The following is a 23,038-nucleotide window of genomic DNA, read 5'->3' as shown; positions in this document are numbered from 1 at the left end:
TACACCAGCTTAACACACCCCCAGGTACACCAGCTTAACCCACCCCCAGGTACACCAGCTTAACCCACCCCCAGGTACACCAGCTTAACCCACCCCCAGGTACACCAGCTTAACCCACCCCCAGGTACACCAGCTTAACACACCCCCAGGTACACCAGCTTCACCCACCCCCAGGTACACCAGCTTAACCCACCCCCAGGTACACCAGCTTAACCCAGCCCCAGGTACACCATCTTAACACACCCCCAGGTACACCAGCTTAACCCACCCCCAGGTACACCAGCTTAACTCACCCCCAGGTACACCAGCTTAACACACCCCCAGGTACACCAGCTTAACACACCCCCAGGTACACCAGCTTAACCCACCCCCAGGTACACCAGCTTAACTCACCCCCAGGTACACCAGCTTAACACACCCCCAGGTACACCAGCTTAACCCACCCCCAGGTACACCAGCTTAACACCCCCCCCCCGGTACACCAGCTTAACACACCCCCAGGTACACCAGCTTAACACACCCCCAGGTACACCAGCTTAACACACCCCCAGGTACACCAGCTTAACACATCCCCAGGTACACCAGCTTAACTCACCCCCAGGTACACCAGCTTAACCCACACCCAGGTACACCAGCTTAACCCACCCCCAGGTACACCAGCTTAACACACCCCCAGTTACACCAGCTTAACCCACCCCCAGGTACACCAGCTTAACACACCCCCAGGTACACCAGCTTAACCCACCCCCAGGTACACCAGCTTAACACACCCCCAGGTACACCAGCTTAACACATCCCCAGGTACACCAGCTTAACTCACCCCCAGGTACACCAGCTTAACTCACCCCCAGGTACACCAGCTTAACCCACCCCCAGGTACACCAGCTTAACCCACCCCCAGGTACACCAGCTTAACCCACCCCCAGGTACACCAGCTTAACACATCCCCAGGTACACCAGCTTAACTCACCCCCAGGTACACCAGCTTAACCCACACCCAGGTACACCAGCTTAACCCACCCCCAGGTACACCAGCTTAACACACCCCCAGTTACACCAGCTTAACCCACCCCCAGGTACACCAGCTTAACACACCCCCAGGTACACCAGCTTAACCCACCCCCAGGTACACCAGCTTAACCCACCCCCAGGTACACCAGCTTAACCCACCCCCAGGTACACCAGCTTAACACACCCCCAGGTACACCAGCTTAACACACCCCCAGGTACACCAGCTTAACCCACCCCCAGGTACACCAGCTTAACACACCCCCAGGTACACCAGCTTAACCCACCCCCAGGTACACCAGCTTAACACACCCCCAGGTACACCAGCTTAACCCACCCCCAGGTACACCAGCTTAACACACCCCCAGGTACACCAGCTTAACACACCCCTAGGTACACCAGCTTAACCCACCCAGGTACACCAGCTTAACCCACCCAGGTACACCAGCTTAACACACCCCAGGTACACCAGCTTAACACACCCCCAGGTACACCAGCTTAACACACCCCCAGGTACACCAGCTTAACCACCCCCCGGTACACCAGCTTAACACACCCCCAGGTACACCAGTTTAACCCACCCAGGTACACCAGCTTAACCCACCCAGGTACACCAGCTTAACACACCCCAGGTACACCAGCTTAACACACCCCCAGGTACACCAGCTTAACACACCCCCAGGTACACCAGCTTAACTCACCCTCAGGTACACCAGCTTAACACACCCCCAGGTACACCAGCTTAACACCCCCCCCCCGGTACACCAGCTTAACTCACCCCCAGGTACACCAGCTTAACCCACCCCCAGGTACACCAGCTTAACACACCCCCAGTTACACCAGCTTAACCCACCCCCAGGTACACCAGCTTAACACACCCCCAGGTACACCAGCTTAACCCACCCCCAGGTACACCAGCTTAACACACCCCCAGGTACACCAGCTTAACACATCCCCAGGTACACCAGCTTAACTCACCCCCAGGTACACCAGCTTAACTCACCCCCAGGTACACCAGCTTAACCCACCCCCAGGTACACCAGCTTTACCCACCCCCAGGTACACCAGCTTAACCCACCCCCAGGTACACCAGCTTAACACATTCCCAGGTACACCAGCTTAACTCACCCCCAGGTACACCAGCTTAACCCACACCCAGGTACACCAGCTTAACCCACCCCCAGGTACACCAGCTTAACACACCCCCAGGTACACCAGCTTAACCCACCCCCAGGTACACCAGCTTAACACACCCCCAGGTACACCAGCTTAACCCACCCCCAGGTACACCAGCTTAACACACCCCCAGTTACACCAGCTTAACCCACCCCAAGGTACACCAGCTTAACACACCCCCAGGTACACCAGCTTAACACACCCCCAGGTACACCAGCTTAACCCACCCCCAGGTACACCAGCTTAACACACCCCCAGGTACACCAGCTTAACCCATCCCCAGGTACACCAGCTTAACACACCCCCAGGTACACCAGCTTAACCCACCCCCAGGTACACCAGCTTAACACACCCCCAGGTACACCAGCTTAACACACCCCCAGGTACACCAGCTTAACCCACCCAGGTACACCAGCTTAACCCACCCAGGTACACCAGCTTAACACACCCCCAGGTACACCAGCTTAACACACCCCCAGGTACACCAGCTTAACCCACCCAGGTACACCAGCTTAACCCACCCAGGTACACCAGCTTAACACACCCCAGGTACACCAGCTTAACACACCCCCAGGTACACCAGCTTAACACACCCCCAGGTACACCAGCTTAACTCACCCTCAGGTACACCAGCTTAACACACCCTCAGGTACACCAGCTTAACACCCCCCCCCGGTACACCAGCTTAACACCCCCCCGGTACACCAGCTTAACACACCCCCAGGTACACCAGCTTAACCCACACCCAGGTACACCAGCTTAACACACCCCCAGGTACACCATCTTAACTCACCCCCAGGTACACCAGCTTAACACACCCCCAGGTACACCAGCTTAACTCACCCCCAGGTACACCAGCTTACCACACCCCCAGGTACACCAGCTTAACCCACCCCCAGGTACACCAGCTTAACACACCCCCAGGTACACCAGCTTTACCCACCCCCAGGTACACCAGCTTAACACTGTAACACCCATGATCCCCCCCCCCTTCTTCCAAGAGGTCAGCCCAGATGACCTCCGGTTTATCTTGTATATTGATTAAAAATTCCTGGGTTAGTCTTAGTCAGCATAGTTTCAAGTATGTAATATTTCATGCAAGGAAATTAGACTCCAGATTCTTATGTGTAAACATCCTTGGATCTCCCCCTTTTGGCCAGGTCAGAGGTCAGTCACACACGTAATTAATAACTCCTCTCTTGAAGAGTGTATGGTGAATGTCAAACAAGCTTATTGAAATATTTCTTGAGTGTTTGTACACTTTTGGTGGGTAGCAACAGCAGATCTCCCCCTCCCCCCTGTGGGGGTTGTATATAGAGGGCCTGTAGGAACATAGGAAGAGCAGAGGGCGGTACACCGGGATCGAAAGCGGGGCTGTGAAGAACATCTCAGCCCGGGAGAGAGATAGCTTAAGGTAATGTGTGTGATCTCTGAGTTTTTGTTCCATGTCCAAATTTCTTAACTTTTTGCCAGTGTTAGTGTAGCATTTATAAGTAGTGATTGACATAATTTTGGTCTCAATAAACTCGTTAAATTTCCCGTCTGTGTCAATTGTTGAATCCTCTTAGCCTTTTGGATATAGTGGCTGACAACCGTTTTCAAAATTAATGACAGTCATAGAAAGTACTCTCCAAGTCAAGCAATGTTTCTTGCCTCGTTGCTTGATATAGTTTCAATGGTCAAAGGCAGATGGTGGCAGCGTATTTCATCCTGTGTTAGCATCTCCTTGTTGGCAGTGTACTTTGTAGTCCCGGTGTAACCATCATGTCAGCCCATAACAGTGTTACCAAGTGCAACCAATGGGGAAGTGTTACTCAGGATAAGTAGTGTTCCATTATAGTGGTGTTCCATTTTAGTAGTGTTACAATAGAGTGGTGTTACAACACACCCCCAGGTACACCAGCTTAACCCACCCCCAGGTACACCAGCTTAACCCACCCCCAGGTACACCAGCTTAACCCATCCCCAGGTACACCAGCTTAACACACCCCCAGGTACACCAGCTTAACCCACCCCCAGGTACACCATCTTAACCCACCCCCAGGTACACCAGCTTAACCCACCCCCAGGTACACCAGCTTAACCCACTCCCAGGTACACCAGCTTAACCCACCCCCAGGTACACCATCTTAACACACCCCCAGGTACACCAGCTTAACCCACCCCCAGGTACACCAGCTTAACACACCCCCAGGTACACCAGCTTAACCCACCCCCAGGTACACCAGCTTAACCCACCCCCAGGTACACCAGCTTAACCCACCCCCAGGTACACCAGCTTAACCTACCCCCAGGTACACCATCTTAACACACCCCCAGGTACACCAGCTTAACCCACCCCCAGGTACACCAGCTTAACACACCCCCAGGTACACAGCTTAACCCACCCCCAGGTACACCAGCTTAACCCACCCCCAGGTACACCATCTTAACACACCCCCAGGTACACCAGCTTAACCCACCCCCAGGTACACCATCTTAACCCACCCCCAGGTACACCAGCTTAACCCACCCCCAGGTACACCAGCTTAACACACCCCCAGGTACACCAGCTTAACCCACCCCCAGGTACACCAGCTTAACACACACCCAGGTACACCAGCTTAACACACCCCCAGGTACACCAGCTTAACCCACCCCCAGGTACACCAGCTTAACACACCCCCAGGTACACCAGCTTAACACACCCCCAGGTACACCAGCTTAACACACCCCCAGGTACACCAGCTTAACCCACCCCCAGGTACACCAGCTTAACACACCCCCAGGTACACCAGCTTAACACATGCAAGTATACCAGCTTTGTGTGCAGCTGAACCCTATATCTTCTGCAAGCTGAGGACTACGAAGTCAGGCCAGTCGTGTTTCTTTTGTTTGGCACTGGTCAGTGGTCCAGTGGCACTGGTCAGTGGTCCAGTGGCACTGGTCAGTGGTCCAGTGGCACTGGTCTGTGGTCCAGTGGTTCTGCCTGTGGTCCAGTGGCACTGGTGAGTGGTCCAGTGGCCCTGGCTGTGGTCCAGTGGCACTGTCTGTGGTCCAGTGGCACTGGTCAGTGGTCCAGTGGCACTGTCTGTGGTCCAGTGGCACTGGTCAGTGGTCCAGTGGCACTGTCTGTCGTCCAGTGGCACTGGTCAGTGGTCCAGTGGCACTGTCTGTCGTCCAGTGGCACTGGTCAGTGGTCCAGTGACACTGTCTGTGGTCCAGTGGCACTGTCTGTGGTCCAGTGGCACTGGTCTGTGGTCCAGTGGCACTGGTCAGTGGTCCAGTGGCACTGGTCAGTGGTCCAGTGGCACTGGTCAGTGGTCCAGTGGCACTGGTCAGTGGTCCAGTGGCACTGGTCAGTGGTCCAGTGGCACTGTCTGTGGTCCAGTGGCACTGTCTGTGGTCCAGTGGCACTGGTCAGTGGTCCAGTGGCACTGGTCAGTGGCACTGGTCTGTGGTCCAGTGGCACTGGTCAGTGGCACTGGTCTGTGGTCCAGTGGCACTGGTCAGTGGTCCAGTGACTTCGATCTTACTTCTTTTTTTTCCATTTGAGACAAATTAGGTGTTTTCCGTATCTGTGGCAATTTATTTGTTCTGTAGAGTTGAACCACTTGGACGGTCGGGGATTGAACGCCGACCTGCATGAAGCGAGACCGTCGCTCTACCATTGCAAGGTGAGTGTGTTCTCTCTCAATGTGCTTCCATGACTCGTTCGTGGTCCGAGGTGAGTGTCTGGTTCCTCAGCCTTCCTCTTGGAAGATTTCTGTATTCTGTTCTTGTATTTTACTTCAGAAGAGTTTCTCAACTTTGTTAGTGACCAAGTTTGTATCCATTAAAAACGATGCTCCGTTCAAAATGATTAATAATTAATTTTACAAAAATATAAATATAATTAGAATTAGAATAAAAAATAACAGGTAATATAAAAATAATTTACATGATTAAAAATAATGAATATAATTTAACTTTAATAATTAATGGCATTATTATAATTAAAAATTAAAAATTTATTTTTAGAAATTATATGATTTAAAAATTATAACAAGAGGTAAAATAAATTACAATATTCTTTTGGACTTTTGCCTTCATTGTATGACGAACATAATTCAGTCAGCAACTAATGTGTCGAGGATAACCTACAGCCTCACCTTGCTCTGGCAGTTGATCATGCGGTCAGCACACCTGCGTCTCGCTGAACTCTACCGCATCCTCAACGACGACGAGAACGACGGCCTGCAGGAGCGGCTGGCGTCGTGCCTGACCGAGGAGATGGAGCTGGTGTGTGGCGTGTGTGGGGAGCGGTATGGCGCCCAGGGCGGCAATTCTCTCGACGCCCTCCCCTGCTCCCACATCTTTCACGCCAAGTAAGTCCTCCCTTACATCTCTCCCACGACCAACACTCTCTTACATCTCTCCAACGACCAACACTCCCTTACATCTCTACCAGGACCAACACTCCCATACATCTCTACCACGACCAGCACTCCCTTACATCTCTCCCACGACCAACACTCCCTTACATCTCTCCCACGACCAACACTCTCTTACATCTCTACCACGACCAACACTCCGTTACATCTCTCCCGCGACCAACACTCCGTTACATCTCTCCCACGACCAACACTCCCTTACATCTCTCCCACGGTCAACAATCACTCACACCTCTCCCACGTTTGTAGGTTAACTTAGCATTTTAACAGCACTACAATCACCTTCTGTGGTTGATTGTTCAATAAATCTTTGAATTATATGTTTAACAGATCTCCAAACCTGTCCATGGAGGACAGAAGAAATGTATATATGCTGGTTAGCATTGTAAATGTGTGGCCACGTTTGGCTAGAAAATAATTAGGAAAAAACTCTCCCACGGCCAACAATTCCTTACATCTCTCCCACGGTCAACACTCCCTTACACTTCTCCCATGGTTTTATTTTTTAATAAGGCGTAGGTTGGACAGCTTTTCAATTCGTTAGGGAGTGAGTTCAATAGACTAGGTCCCTTTATTTGCATAGAGCATTAACACAGATTTAGTTTAACTCTGGGAGGTATCAAAGTGATATTTGTGGTGGGAGCCCATTCGGCTTCCCGTAGCTATCCAGGCTGATATGGATATATTAGACATTGGCATCCGTCAATGTAAATTGAGTTCTACGCCTACCGTAAACCATGAGCCAGAACCTGGTCCCCTCAGAGGCACACAAGGAGCAATGGCCTACAGAAACCACCGTGTGGTTGAAAGCAGTCTATGTCTGCCATCAACAGGGTCAGGCACCCAGAAAGGTATGCATCCCAAAACAAAACCTTATTCTGGTTAAGAAATTGCTACTGAAAGCCGAATTAGTGGACAGAACTCCCCAAATGAAAACGAGTAAGCGAGCATGACATCACTAAGGGGCCATGGTAATAGGATATAAGAAAGTGTTGCAGGGTATTCATAATTTATTATCCTGATACATGTGAAAGGTGCTGCACCTAGGCCAAGTTTCAGCATCTCAGCCTAAATAGAGAAGGAGAAAAAAAAAAAAAAAAAAAAAAAAAAAATTTCAACCATGTTCAATTGATTTCACAGCCCACAATTGTGAACCAAAATCATTTCTACGACACTCAGCTATGACCTTACTATATAATAAAGATTTGGATGTCACATCTTTATCCCAGATGTATTTAGTGCAATAATACAGATTTTTAAAAGTTTCCCAAAAACGTATGCAACAAAATGAAGTGTATCATTATTTATAAAATCAATAAATCTACGTAGATAAGAATAATGACATCCGTTTTTAGAGGCGTAAACTCTACATATAATGTGCAAGTTTCATGTAAATTGAATAATAAATAAAGGCTGTGAGAGCAGATCTAGTTGTAAAAGTTGGAGTTGCGTAACGCGCCGCGACAAGATACTCATACTCGCAGTCACTCGTGACAATGCGTGATTTACGCATTGCGGCCAGCTCGTACCTTCTATGGAGAGCTCGCATGCATCTAGCTTTCAATGCTTTTCTCTTGTTCGTTTGGTAAGTCATATTGCAGTACAAATAGCAAAAATAGCATGCGTTCTGGGAGATATTGTGAGAGGGCGTCAGCGATACATCCACTCCCCAAGAGACACACACAGTGACTGAAGGGCTGAGCCACGTACCACCCTCTCTCTCACACGTGACTGTTGCCAATGAGTGAGTTTATATTCATTTTATGCATAACATGTTATTTTCAACGCTATTATGAAAAATAAGACTTCTACAACGTAAGATACAATACCCCGCGGCGCACCAACGCCGCGAGGACCAGATTCACGAAAGTTGCAGCGGGAAATTTGACTCTAATTACGTTATTTTTCAACATAAGATAAAACGGTTTGCACCACAGTGTTGCCAGAACGTTGTAATTTTGAACGTTTTTCGTAATTTTTCGTAAATATTCCATTTTTCTTCGGGTTTTCGGTTACCATGGCCCCTAAGTCACTGCGCTGCTTGTCTGGGCAGCTCCCCACTCCTGGGAGGGGAAAGGGGGAGCCCCAGACTCTCACGCAGGCTATCCACAAGCCAGTTCTTAGGCTGATGTGATTGGCAATGGTCGTGTGACTCTGGCTCTTGTTTTCTTGTTCTCCAGCTCTGTGCCTTGTGGTATGGTGCTGTTTCTCTGGTGGAGCGCGAGCCAGGAGTAATTTCACAAGTACTCGGACTGCATGTGCCTAGGCTCACCTTCCCTTGGTGCCCTGTAAGTACTGCTCTTGAGGCTTGGGGCCACGTTCCACAAGTAACCTTGGGGTCTACCTCTGCTTGGTCTTTTGCTGCTCGGTGATTGACCGCTCTTAGTGTGCTTGGATGTTTCATGCACTCTTGTTTACCTTTGGGTAGAGATAGTTTGCACTGGTAGGGGCACGGGGTACTGTGCAGCTAGTTTTCACCTCTCAGAGCGGTTGGCTCTGTTCCGCCTGGGTACATTGTCCTCTTGCGGGGTTTTTCTTTTGTTTTTGTTTTCTTGCCTGATGGGGGTTCTGCCCCTTGGTTTTGGTCTCATCCCTTTGTATACTGGTGGTCCCCCCGCTAGGTCCCTGTGAGTGTACACGTTCCGGGGGTGCAGCTTTTGCAGTTTGTTAGTAATATTGGGCGTCGGTTAGCAGTTCTCTGTCTGGGCTTCCCTGAGCGTGAGTTCCGTCTCAGGACCCTGGGAATTCCCGTGGGGAAGCATGGGTCTGATAGTCTGATGGATGTGACCACTGGGTCCCACCTCGCCTTGTGCGAGTTTGAGGGTTGCTCGGTCCCCTTGTCTCCGGGTGACCTTCATCGTTCATGTCTCCGTCATGCTGCCTGCTGGGTCGGCGACACCTTCGACCTGGAGTCCTGGGAGTTTTCTTGCTTGTTTGTGACTCAATACACCCAGTCCACTGATGACTATTCCTTTTAGGTTGCTGCAGTGCGATAGGTTGGTTGCTGACCCGAAAGCCCCAAGGCTGCCCCCTTTTAGTTCTTGGGACCCAGACTTGGGGGTGTTAGTCGCTTCGACTTTCGTTCACTCCGCGCCCCTCGTCTTTCCCCTGCTGTGGTCCTGGTCCTTCCCCACCTCCCCCTCTTCCCCTGCTTCCAGCTCAGAAACGTCTGAGGGTGATAGAGTCAAGGCAGGGTTTAGTTGGTTTCGAGAGTCAGGTGGTCTTGGGGGGATGCCCCTTACATGGTGGCGACGAAGGCATTCAAGCCAGTTCCTCTTGTCGAAGCGTCTGGGTCTGACCAGTGGACCCCCCCTTCCTTCCTGCTTTTCCACCCAGAAAATGGCGTTTCATTACATTCAGTGCTGGTTTGATTTCTGGTGGTGATTATGGGTTCTATTACATTTGTCAAGGAAGAATTTCAGATCAGGATTTGCATTTAAATTTGCAGGATTTGCATTGTACAGGGTTTTATAAATGTAAATGGCAAAAGAGAATGTATGGAGTGAGTTCATGTTTAGCATGCTTAGAGATTTAAACAGGGGGCTGAGTGTTGTCTGAAAACAGAGTTTGTTATTGTTCTGATAGTAGATTTTTGCTGGGTGATGATGGGCTTGAGGTAGTTTGCAGTTGTTGAATCCTATGCACAGATACCGTATGTAATATAGAGTTAGATTAGCGTAGTATAATGAGAGGAGAGCAGAGTTTGGAACGTAATATCTGATTTTAGAAAGTATATCAACCGTGTTTGAGACTTTCTTGGTTATGTGTTGTATGTGGGTGCTGAAGTTGAGTCTCTTGTCTAAGTGTAGGCCAAGGAACTTTCCATCATTTTTATTGCTGATGCTAACATTGTCTATCTGAAGCCGAATTGCATTTGTTGATACTGGTAAGCATTGATGAGTACTTCCAAACTACTACTTTTGTAACTAGGCCAATCCTAAGTGTTTTTTATATTCATGTTTCTTGTTGATTGTTTTGAGTATGCCACTTGAGCCATGGGTTGTTTAATCTTTCGGCAGTTATTTGCTTGATGAGGAGAGGACAATGAGTGTAGTAGAGGGTTAAAGTTTTGGAACGGAAGAGTTTTTATCCTGTGTAATTTATATCCTGTATACTATTGAATTCAGATTCCCAGTTTATACTGTGATGTGCATTTGTGAGACTGCCTATTGTTGCTTCACTGTGTAACCTGAAGGTAAGTGTCTTGGTATCTTGTGGTGTTATGTTTGCTATAAGGAAGGTAGGATAGTGTTTAGTTGTTCTGACGGTGATTGTACCAGATGCAAGGAGAGCTGTTAAGTTAGTCCATTAGTGATCCAAGATAGTAGTGGATGTTTGAGTGATTCGTGTGGGCTTGGTGATTGTGAGGATTAGCATACAGGAGTTCAAGCGGTTTAGGAAATAGTCGACTTGAGGGGTATTTTGTTGACGCAGGTCAATATCGAAGTCGTCACCTAGAATGATGTGATTTGGTTCAGATTGTTATTTATGATAAAATTCCTTAGGTTATCTGAGAATGCAGTTATATTAGCATTGGGAAATCTATAGATAGTTCCAAGAGTCAAAGAGGATTTAATCGAGAACTGAGCAAAGATATATATTCACCATAGTCGTCTCTATCACTAATGACACTATTGCAGATGAAGGTATTTTGGTAATAGATAGCTGTGCTGCCACCTTTTTTATTAGGCCTGCAGTTGTGAATGGCTTTATAACCAGCTAAGTTGTAAAGTTGGATATGGTCTTTACTTAGCCATGTTTCTGTTAAAATAATGAATGATAGTTTAGTACCTAGTGCTGTGAGTAGTGCATTTATGTCATCGAAATGTTTACAAAGTGATCTGACATTTTGTTTGAAAACTTATAGGCAAGTGTTATTTTGAAGTTTGTTTTCTGTGGGGAGCCCCTACAGCTCCCCGGAGCTTACCGGGCTGATATGTATGTATTAGACTGTGACATCAGTCGATTGGAGTTCTTGCCTACCACGGACCATGAGTCTGAACCTGGCCCCCTCAGAGAGGCACGAGGAGCAATGGCCTGTGGAAACCCCCATGAATTTGGATGCATTCCATGTCTGCCATCGCCCGGAATTTGGCACCCAGAAGGGTAGGTTTAACAAAACAAACCGCACATGGTAAAAATCGCTACCAAAATCCTAACAGAGAGGGAAAACTCCCAAACTAAAACAAGCAAACGTCACTGACGCCGTCGCGCCAATCGTCTATCCGACCCCGCACGCCAGCTGCTACAGTTCCTTGGCTGATGTGGACTGTGGCATTTGTCAACTCTGGCCTCTGACTCTTGCAGTTTTGTGCCTTGTGGTGTATTCTGCTGTGTGTGGAGCGCCAATAATAATTCATCAGTACTGGGGTTGCATGCACTTACGGCAACCTTCCCTAAGCGCCCTGTAAGTACTGCCCTTGGTCTTGGGGTGATATTCCACAAGGGGATCAGGAACCGCTTCTGTAGGGGTCTTTTGCTGCTCGCTAATTGCCCGCCCCTAGGGCCAGCTGGGGTTTTTGTTGCCACTGTTTGGCCTTGGATAGCAAATGGTATTGTTGCTGGTCAGGGGCACAAGGTATTGTGCAGCTTGTCTCCCATTATTCACAGTGGCTGGTTCTCTTCCTCCTGGGGACGTTGAGCTTTTGCGGGTTTTATTTTTATCTTTTGCCTAGTGGGGGGTCTGCCCCCTTGGTTTATCCACCTTCTGTTATATTGGTGGTCCTTCACTAGTCCCCCGTGCTTGTACACGTCGCAGGGATTCGGGTTTTTAGCAGTTCTCTTGGTAGTTTGGGCCTAACTGGTTAGCATTATCTCTTCTGGGCTTCTAAGGGTCCTGGAAAACCCAATTAGGGCTCCTTGGACCTATGGATGCGTCCTCTGGGTTCCAGTTCACCAAGTGCGAGTTTGATGTTTGCTCTGTTCCCTTGTCTCATGGTGACACTAGCTAGTTTTGCCTCATGCTGCCTGTTGTTGGAAATTTCCAACAGTTATTCTCATCCCTAATACAATAGGATGTATTTCCTGTATTAGGCTTCATACTCATTTGATACTCATTTACTAATCCTTAGTTAATCTAGTAAATAATATCATAATCTAAAATCATTTCCACCTCCAAAGGTTTCTCGTTTTATCTGTGCAGTCTACATTAACTGACCTGCACTGTGAGAACCAAACATCACCACATAAAATGTTTAATCAAAATATAAGGAGTATTCATAAACACTTCCTTCCCTTTTTAGCTTTAATGAATAAATATAATTTATGTTCGGGCCCTTACTGGGAGCTATGCGCATGCGCGACTTTGGGGAAGGAAGGGGACTCTCGCCATATTAGATCAACTAGCAGTACGGTGTTCCGAAGTGGTCCCTACAAATCTTACAATCTAGAAGGCATCCGTACATCCTCGGACGTCAGATTGAGGACGCAGCTTAACAGAATCACGGACACCAGTTCGGCAGGCATTTTTACCTTGTTCAGTTGTTAATTTGAGCTCAGATAATAACTAATATAGGTGCCATGTCGTAACACTGCAGGCGATAAAATAACCCCCATGTAAGTGCTGCTTTCACCCCTCCAAATATTTAAATATTGCATTTATGTGCGTGAATACTAATTTGGAGTGGAAATTATGGAATCTAATTATTGCAGCATGGTGCAACACCACTGAGGAAGCGTGTGACTGCCATATACTCACGTGTTCCATGTATCACTATCTCAAACTGTTTCCAGACTGTTGTAGAGATTGGACTCAACCTACGTCCCTCTGTCACAGCTGAAATTTAATCAGTTTTCATTGTAGACAGAATTTAATTATTGAGAGTCAAGCATTTCTAATCATCGCATATTAATCAGATACATGATTTGAATTTAAATGTGCAGTAGTATTTCTTGCATTACATTTATTTATCATTATCTGTGTGCGTGCATATTATCATTATTATTATTATTACATAATATATGTTGCACATAGACTAATCTTATAGAAGACCCCCCAAAATGTGTCATGGGAAGCTGATTCTAGCATGCATACAATTTACAGTCATTGCTTAATAGAATATAATTACATATAATCATAGAGATCCATAAGTCACTGGTTCTCTCATTTAACAATGCATTCTGGTCCTTCGAGCTATCTTAGATTTAATCATTGTTTGCATTTATAGAATTATACATTTTATTAGTATTAAACTAGAGCCAGATTTCCCCACACCTAATGGGTCAATGACACCTTTGGCCTGGAGTCTTGCGAGTCTTGCTCCGTGCTCATGCTCCAGTCTACAGAGTCTTCTGATATTGATGTTCGGGTATAGGCGACTTTGGGTTGCATGCTCGATATCGGTTGCTGCAGAGCTCTAGGTTGGTTGCTCACTTAGATGCCCCAAGGCTGCCCCGCTTGGGTTATAGGGACCCGGACTTGGGGGCATTAGTCACTTCGATTTTGGTTTCGTCCGTACTCCCATGACCTTCCCGTGTTGGTGTTGAACAAATCCACAAAGGCCGTGACGAGAATTCGAACCTACGTCCGAGAGCATCCCAGACACTGCCTTAATCGACTGAGCTACGACATGGTATAAGAATTGCAACCAGAAATTCTACTGAATTTACTTGGATCCTGCAGCCTCTCCGAGACACAAACCAGGATTTTACACAATTCCCTCATGCACTCGAGCTATGTCAATAGGCCATTCTACCTCTTCGCCCTTACTTCATTACACACAAAAAAATCCTGGTTTGTGTCTCGGAGAGGCTGCAGGATCCAAGTAAATTCAGTAGAATTTCTGGTTGCAATTCTAATACCATGTCGTAGCTCAGTCGATTAAGGCAGCGTCTGGGATGCTCTCGGACGTAGGTTCGAATCCTCGTCACGGCCTTTGTGGATTTGTTCATTTGATACATCACGCTATTGTGATTTCTGTGTGTTCTGTTGGTGTTGTTCGTCCTGCTCCCGACTCCCAAATGTCTGAGGATTTCGGAATCGGGGCGGGGTTTAGACGGTAGTGATACTTGGGCAACTTTGGAGACTGCCCCTTCTGGGTCAGCAACAGAGGCATTCGAGCCTGCTCCTCCTGCCAAAGCTTCCGGGTCTAACCAGCGGATCCCTTTCTCAGCCTTTTCCCTGGACTCTGCCTTTTCTTTAGGGGCAGAGGGTATGGAGGACGGCTCTGCTCGAAGTCCTGGCATGGAGGATCCCGGGGGGGAGTTGACTTGGGAGACCCCGGGCCCTGTTTGACCCCACTTGTTGCTACCCTCGTCGTGGGGCTTGCTGTTGCAGTGGGAGGGGTTTTTGTACCCTCCTTCCCTGTACGAGTATTTGGGTTCAGCTCCTCGCCATCTTCGGTTCTGGTTTCCTCTGGGTTCTTCGGTTCCTTCCTTCCAGAGGTTTTCAGCTTCTCAAATCCCGCCTAAAGAGGTTCGGGAGGCCATCACGGCTTAACTCTTTCAAGACCTGGATTACGCCTCGGTGATGGATCAGTCTTCTTTTGAATTCGGTTCGACCTTCCCATTTTGGGTGCATTACAAAGAACCGGAGTCTTCCTGGTTAGCAGACTGCCCTTTCTTTTCTTTGTGAGCGTGGCATGGGGTTTTGTCGAACCGCACGCTTGATTGGCGGATGACTTCCACTGTGGTGCAGGTTTACCTAAGGGGCGAGTTTAAACGCCTGAACACATGCTTGTTCGCCCCTGTGCTTCCTTGGGATGTTGGCCTTGTGCAGCTTCATGTGTAGGTTCCCTCCCTTTTGGCTGCTTTGGTAGCTGAGGATTTGCGTGCCCATGGGCATTTGGTCTTGGTCTTGCGTTTCTTTTCCCTTCTCGAGCTGTCTTTAACGCTAGTTTTTTGCAAGGTTTGTTGTGTAATACCTGCAGTAATGATGATCAATATGCTGGTTATTGTAGATTTGTGACAGCAGATTTAGTTCAATATCAGTATCAGCTTGCAAATAGATGCTGTAGAAGTAGATACAATAAGGTAAGCAATTGCAGAACAGTAAAATACTAAATCTGCTGCAAATATAAAATAACTATATAAAAAAAAGAATAAAATGCAAATACACATATAATAGAAACAAGTACAATTAAAATAAAGATCACTGTAACTAGACATGAAGGATACAGCAGTCGAGTAATAAAATAAAGATTCAATAAAGATTGACAACAATAATATTCAATAAGATTATGGAATTAATACAGACAAAAAATTACAATGTTAACCTTAATTAATTGTGACTAATATAATCCTAAAGTAATATAATCTTAATGATAGGGGGCAAGGGCTCTAGATTTCCAAAAAAATGCATTGAATGAAAACTAGTTCGATTTCAATCAAACTTTTCTGACTAGTTGTATATAAAAAGTGTTTCATCTGGTCCAAGTCTCAGCATCGTAGCATAAATAGGAAGGGAGAAAAAATAGTGAATTAGGTGTCAAAAAATTTCCAAAATGGTCAAAAACGATTATCAAACACAAGTGTCAACTGAAATCATATCTAATACTCTCAGCTATCACAATAGCATATATTAAAAATATATTATAATTAGTTTTATTAGAAAAATAATTAAGTTAAAAAAAATTATATATATATATATTATATATATATATATATATATTTTTTTTTTAAATTTTGTGAGGGTACCACCTCTGGTGCCAATGTGGGGACCCATAGCCTCGGAGAAGAAAATAAAAAGTATTCAGAGGAGACCTTGTGGTTTCTCACTGAACACTAATATTATCTTCTCCTACCACCCCCATTCTTTTGTATGTACACATATATATTTACTTTATTTGAACTTTGTTACAAAAAAAGTTACATATGGGTTACAAAGATGGTTGTCATAGGTTGTCGAGTTCCTCCAGCTCCTCAGATGGCGGGCAGGAACCCTGGATGCAGTGCGCATTTCCCCTCTGTATCGCCACACTGAGGCGCTGGAAAAGAAAGCTTGCAGCTCTCGGGTCCCTTGTTGTTTCAATGAGCCTAGAACCCAGTTCCTTCAAAAAACTGGTAGCACTTTTACCCCAGGCGCCGAGCGTCTCAGAAGCAATGGGGACAAAATTGTAGTGGTGATCCAGTTCTCTATACTTACGGGACTTGGCTGCTTCCCTGTGGGTGGCAGCGCCACCTGGTTGTGCAACACTGAGGTTAATGTAGGTGTTAGCCAGGGTTGATACGCACGTGTAGTCCCATACCAACTGCTTGCCATTCTTCCAGGGGTTCACTGTGATACCATCAGGGCGACCAATAAGAGCATCAGAGTTACGGGGCGTTAGGTAACGGGGCTCTCTTTCAGCTGGGCATCCAGCTGTGGTGAGGCTCCTCTTGATGATGTCGTTAACTTCACTGTGCCTCGAGTGCCATCCCCCTGTGCTTTGGCAGAGTAGGCCATGGTGACCGTACCTGTCAGCCACCACCTCGCCGCAAATACACCTATATCTGGTGTGGATTGGGGCAGCAAGGCGGAGGGCCACAGCAATTCGGAGGGCGTGTGGTGTGAGACGCGTGCCAGTTGCCGACATTGGGGTTGCTAACAGGAAATCCCCTGCATGTGGTGCTGCTACTGCTGTGAGGCGAGCAATGTCGTGTTGTGTTGTTGCAGCACCCAGGCACTCTGCAGCAACTTGGTCTACAATGGGACCATCCCAGCTGGATTGCTTGTGGGATTTTGGGGATGGTGGTTGAGGTGATTGGCCTGCACGAGAGGCCCACTCTGTGGCACAGCGTGTAAAATTGGGATCATGTACACCTGCCAGCTGATGTAAGTGGGCAGGTAGAATTTCCTTCACAAGGTCGTCGGATGCTGATAAGGAGGACAGGAAGGCTGGAACAGCGATTTGCGTTGCTGTTCGAACTCCGAGGCCCCCAAGTCTTACGGTATATATATATATATATATATATATATATATATATATATATATATATATATATATATATATATATATATATATATATATATATATATATATATATATATATATATATATTTTTTTTTTTTTTTTTTTTTTTTTTATCGGACGATTTGCATGAAACTTATACACCTGACTGCACATAAGCCTATCTGTAAGGGTGCCAATTTTGGAGAAAACTGGTTGATGTCAACCTCAGCCACAGATGGCAGCACGTTAGACTATTATTTTCTTATTTATTTTCAACTAACATAAACGTTCAAATAACTCTTTCATTTTTATTCAATTTACATGAAACTTACACCTTATTTGTAAAATTTATGTCTCTAAAATCCCGAGTAAGCGTTTTTTCCTAAGTTCATTTATTGATTTTATAATAGTAATAAACATGATATATTTGCATCATTTTTTTAGGGGAACTTTGAATATTTGTATTAGGAAAACTAAAGATGTTTTGGAAACTCCCTAACTCCGGATCCTTTATTATATGCTAATGTGTCAGAAAAGTGTCATAGAATAATTATATCTGAAAGGTGTTTGTTTATTTACACTTGAAAATATGTAAAATTCGTTGAAAAATTTAAAGTATAAAAAGTCTCCCTTTCTATTTACGCTGCAGTACTGAAACTTGAAACAATTGCAGCCCTTTTTATATGCAACTAGTCAAAAAATATTGGTTGACATTGAACAACCTTTATGAAACCATGCCTATACCCCCTATTTTAACTATAATTAGCTTAATTATGATCCTATAATTAATATGAACCTAAGAAAACTACAAACTCAATAAATTAATTCTAATAAATGACTAATTTAATCAAATTACCATTAAATTTAAAGAAAACAGAATAAAATAATACTTGTGAGTAAGCTTTTAGGTAGTGAGGTAGATGCTTACGTAAATACATGGAGACTTTAGTAAGAACTTAGGAACTTTTATGGATGAGAGATCATTATTTACCCAATAGAGCAAAAGACAGCAACTTGGAGGCTAGGCTAAGTAAGGCTCGGACACTCATGAGATGTTTTCAGTATTGGCATTGGAAGGATGTTGATTTTCAGATATGCCACAGTCATTAGTTGTTGTTGGTCACACTTTATTTCGCATCTTTTTCCTGTTCTCTCCTTCACAATGATTGTTCCATTCCTAGTGTAGCACTGCCTGATAAGACCTGAGTTTTGTTTGTGAATTTGACGCAGCCTGTAGAGGAGGGATCCACGCTGCTTAGTAAGGCACTCGTTTACATAAAGGTTGTTTTTTTGCGTTATCAGCTGTTTGCATGAGGTCATACTTAGCAGCAGGATTTGTGAGTTTAGTGAGCATTCGTCTAGTGCTGTGGGAACTGTTTTTATCTATCCAGACAGCTAATTTGATATCAACGCTCACTTTGATCTTTGAATTAATTACGGCATGCAACATTACAGCAGTTCTCACCTTGTAGTTCATCTGGTAGATCAGCAGAGCAAATGATCAGAGTCGAGAAGTTGTTGTTGCTCTAAGTCGTCTTCGGAGGCCGCCTGGTGCATCTGAAGGAGATTTATTTGCTCTTCCATGTTTTGAAGGATGTCACTTTGTCCTGGTTGGGTTTCCTCGGTCTTAATCTTGTTTATTTGTTCTATTGTGTCACTTGTTACAGCTTGGTTTGTTGAGGCTGTGGCTTGGAGGGCCTCATTTGCTTCAGATTGCTAGAGCACTGGGCTCTATAGTTTCCTCAGCCATTGGTTATCCTGCAGGGGTTTTACATTTACACAGGAAATCATAGATTGAGTGAATTCCACAGCCTGAGTTTTGAGTTAGTCATTGGCGGCTGTTGTTGTTGTTGTTGAGTTAGGGGCGACGACCATCGTGGGATCGGATGTGCCCCGGCGTACCCGTGAAGGGTGAATCGCGAAGCCAGGAAAGGTGAAACGCCAAGCCAAAACGAGAAACGAGTGAGGCCAAGCACTAGAAAATAATATGCCACACGGCAAAGAAACGCACAAAGGGAGAGGCATAAGCACACAATATAACAGGGCAAACAAACAGCCTGAGGGGCACACAGCATTTCATAGAGCAAATACACAGGAAATCAGTGCACATACTTGCCAGGAAACCTGGCCCGCGGGAACCGTACATTGAATGCCTCCCAGAGCACCCATTGCCAAGGGTCACGTCCATTCACCGGGGACGCCATAACATCCGGAACCGGGGCAACAAACACCCGCAAACAGGGGACCCAGATGGTAGTACACAAGAGGCAAGAAATCTCCACCCGCCCCCACATGAAGGGAACTTGCCCACCATGAAAGGACTCCGGTCCGTCAGACAGCAGTAACTCGGCAATCTCCGACCAGTGACCTGGCAGAATCACAGATGCCGGCAACACGTCCCCCAGGGCCCCAACACGCACCCTCACCACAGGGGCACCCGCGGCCCTGGGCACACCACCAGACGACAGCAGGGAACCCAGACAGCGCGCATCCTTCCATAACGTCACCACCAGGCCACGCCCAGCACCAGAGTCCACACCATCCCTGGCAGAGGAAGCCACCCCCCCCCCCCCCCCCCACTGCGGAGAGTCCCCTGGCGGAGAAAGAACCGAAGGCACGTCCGAGACACAGGCACCAGCACCAGCAGGCACATGGACCTCCGCCACCACGAACTGCGGAGACATCGACGTATCCGTATCCACACTGTCAACACCCGAAGACCCACATTCACTGAAGTCACCAACATCGGCCCAGGCAGAAGACGAACGCCGGGAACATTTTGGCACCGGCCAGATATCGTCAGAGCTGGAAGCAGACCCAGAAACACGGGTACCACGAGCCGGATGAACCGACACCCGACACAGAACGGCAGCAGCCTCTACCACAGGGGGAACCGGGCCACACACAGCAGGAGGCTCCGCAGCCACCCCAGCACCCAGCACATCCGGGACCCGAGTCACGAACACGGCCAGGCGCAGCATCCGAAGATGAGGGAGAAGACAGCGACCCCACACAGGGAGCACCAGGAAGGTCCACGGGAGCAGCTTGGACAGGGACAGGATCAGGCAGACCAACCGACGGTATCGCAATACCCGGAGGAGGGTCGGCAACAACCGGAGGAACGTCAGGCGTCGCCGGGGGAGCTGCAGCAGCGAACGGGACGTGCACCTCCTCATCATCACCGGAGACTGCCTCCAGTGGGAGCGGTGGGAAATCCTCTTCTCGGAACAAGTTGACAGGAGCAGCTGGGGCCTCAGAGCACCCGGCAGCCTGATGCCCCAACAGGCCACACCGGAAACAGGTACGAGGCTGCCGGGCATAATACACCCGGACGTAGTATCCCATAAGCCGGACAGAAGAAGGTATATCCGACCACAGGCGCATTCCCAACGTGCGAAATTCGTTCGTCTCCCAGCATACCGCCCCGAGGAGAGCGTGTTCACCCGCACGCTGACAACAGTACCAAACCTCCTGAAGTAACGCTGGAGGAGGTCTTCAGGGAACTCCAGGGGCGCACCAAGGACACTGACATAAGTCAGGGCACCACTGCGGTCCGAAATCACCACAGAGCCGGCATCATCTGGCAACGGCAACGTACGCCCCCCGTACCGACGGAGGAAGTCCCAGTACTCCTCCTCCCTCACGAACTTAACAACAACCCGGTGGGCCGTAACTAGCTCCGCACCGTAGATAGCTTCCACCGGGATACGAAGCATGTCACACATCACCATCTCGATGGTCGTATAACCAGCCTTACAAGTGAACTCCAGGCCCACAGAGTTCACACGCAGAACAAGAGGAAGATGGCCACCACGTCAACCCGCAGCCAGGCAGGCAACAAAACTGGGAGGGCAGAGACACCCACACCACCTGGCGACCAAAATGGCAAACAACCCCAACAGCCACGGAGGGTCAGTAAACGTCCTCACTCCACAGCTGCTAGCAGTCGACCCATTGGCGGCTGCAGAAAGGGAGGAAGGGAAGCGCTAGATCCTGTGTTTACAAACACTGGCGACGACCCAAGTGTTGCTATTGTTTCATTTAGGTCTCTTGGTATCAAGGAGGATGAGCGAGAGGCACCCCTACTGTGCTTGTTGCCATGTTTGGAAATGTTTACAGTGGTAGATAAGTGGTAATGTTTACAGAGGTAGATATGTTGTAATGTTTACAGAGGTAGATACATGGTAATTGGTAGTTGAGGTGGGATAAGGATATTGTGTGCATCTGGTAGCGGAGTCGTAGATATGCGGACACAATGGAAATTAGTTATTTACGGTTGATTACTGTTGAAGTTCACAGTGAGTTATGACATATTAGATCTCCATGCACATATCTCTTGATGAGCTGCAACTAGGTCATGTAGTGTTGGGTGGAGACGAAATTAACCCGAATTTTCTACTGTAGTGCAAGTACCTCCCGCCAGTGTTCCTGCTTAACCATGGCATCAATGGCAGATGTCACCATAGTGGCGTTGCCATGTTGGATCTAGTTGATTGTATGATACAAGGTAATGAATCTGATGTAGGATATAGTAGAGATATGATTCTGATATGATATAGAAATAATGATTTCTTAGATGATAATATTGATATTGTGGGTGGAATTTCCCACATCTTCCTTTCTGGCTTCCTTTCTCATTGTTCTTTTCAAAGGAGGCTTGGTGCCAACTTCTCTGCTTCCTTTCTCTCATTCTAAGGTGTTCCACAGGGTAGTGTTCTGAGCACTACTCTTTTCTTAATGGTTTTACTTCTGTAACGTATGGTTACATGAACGTTTTTGGTTGATTAGACATAGAGTTTAGTGGGGTTTTTTATATTTACTTAGTATATTCTTGGCTACAGCAGCCAGTTTGTTGGCAGTGTAGTGAAGTGTCGCAGTAGTTGAGACAAAGCCTGGAGTAGGGCACAGACCTGAGTGAGGCCAGGGATGGTGAGCTTGGATACGGGATGAGAGTCGTAGAACGAGGCGCTCTGAATGTCAGAGCGGGCGGGGTCAAAAAGCTCATTGCCGGACGAAAGGTGGAAGCTCGCTGCGACAGAGTGATAAACTATTGTTGGTGAATATTGAAGATGTCCGGTATCTCTCAAGTGTCTCTACTGAACCACTCTTGAAAGTAGACTGATGATTATTCGTTGTAGTTGTTTTAGATTCAGCTACTCGGAACTAAAATTTCCATGTAGCATGGGCTATGGTGAACCCGTAATTGACACTCTTTAAGTATTGGGTTTATTACCTTCCAACAGCACTTGTAGCCAGGTTTGACTCTGTGAATGGCTACTGCAATGTCTATGGATAGCTTTTTGCCAGGCTTGAAAGAGGAGGGCCCTGTGGCTTGTTCATACCACATCGCAGTGGATCTGCCTTCCTCTGGCTGTGGCGACTTTTGATAGTAGGGAGTATTTTCTTCTTGATTTACTCCTTAATCTGTGAGTTGTTGTTGTTGTTGTGTTAGATTCAGGTACTTGGAACAAAACGTTCCAAGCAGCACGGACTATGGTGAGCCCGCCGTACTCACCTGGCACAGGAAATGTGTCTGTGTGTGTGTGTGTGTATGAAAACACAGATTAGCTTATC

At 47.2% G+C, this 23,038-nt stretch overlaps 1 protein-coding gene across 1 annotated transcript in view; it reads left to right on the top strand.

The window, feature by feature from the left end:
* The window catches only part of LOC123760171 (43 kDa receptor-associated protein of the synapse), a gene marked incomplete at its 5' end in the record, with an annotated part of 183,238 nt that overhangs the window by 143,786 nt on the left and 16,414 nt on the right, over positions 1–23,038 (top strand). Inside the window, one exon of the mRNA XM_069325620.1 lies at positions 6,328–6,530. Within this exon, the coding sequence (XP_069181721.1) occupies positions 6,328–6,530 (203 nt within the window). The remainder of the gene's footprint in view (positions 1–6,327; positions 6,531–23,038) is intronic.

Source organism: Procambarus clarkii, chromosome 16, assembly GCF_040958095.1.
Source record: "Procambarus clarkii isolate CNS0578487 chromosome 16, FALCON_Pclarkii_2.0, whole genome shotgun sequence".
Taxonomy (NCBI): domain Eukaryota; kingdom Metazoa; phylum Arthropoda; class Malacostraca; order Decapoda; family Cambaridae; genus Procambarus; species Procambarus clarkii.
Note: the sequence above shows the minus strand (reverse complement) of the source record. Positions and strands in the feature narration are given on the sequence as shown.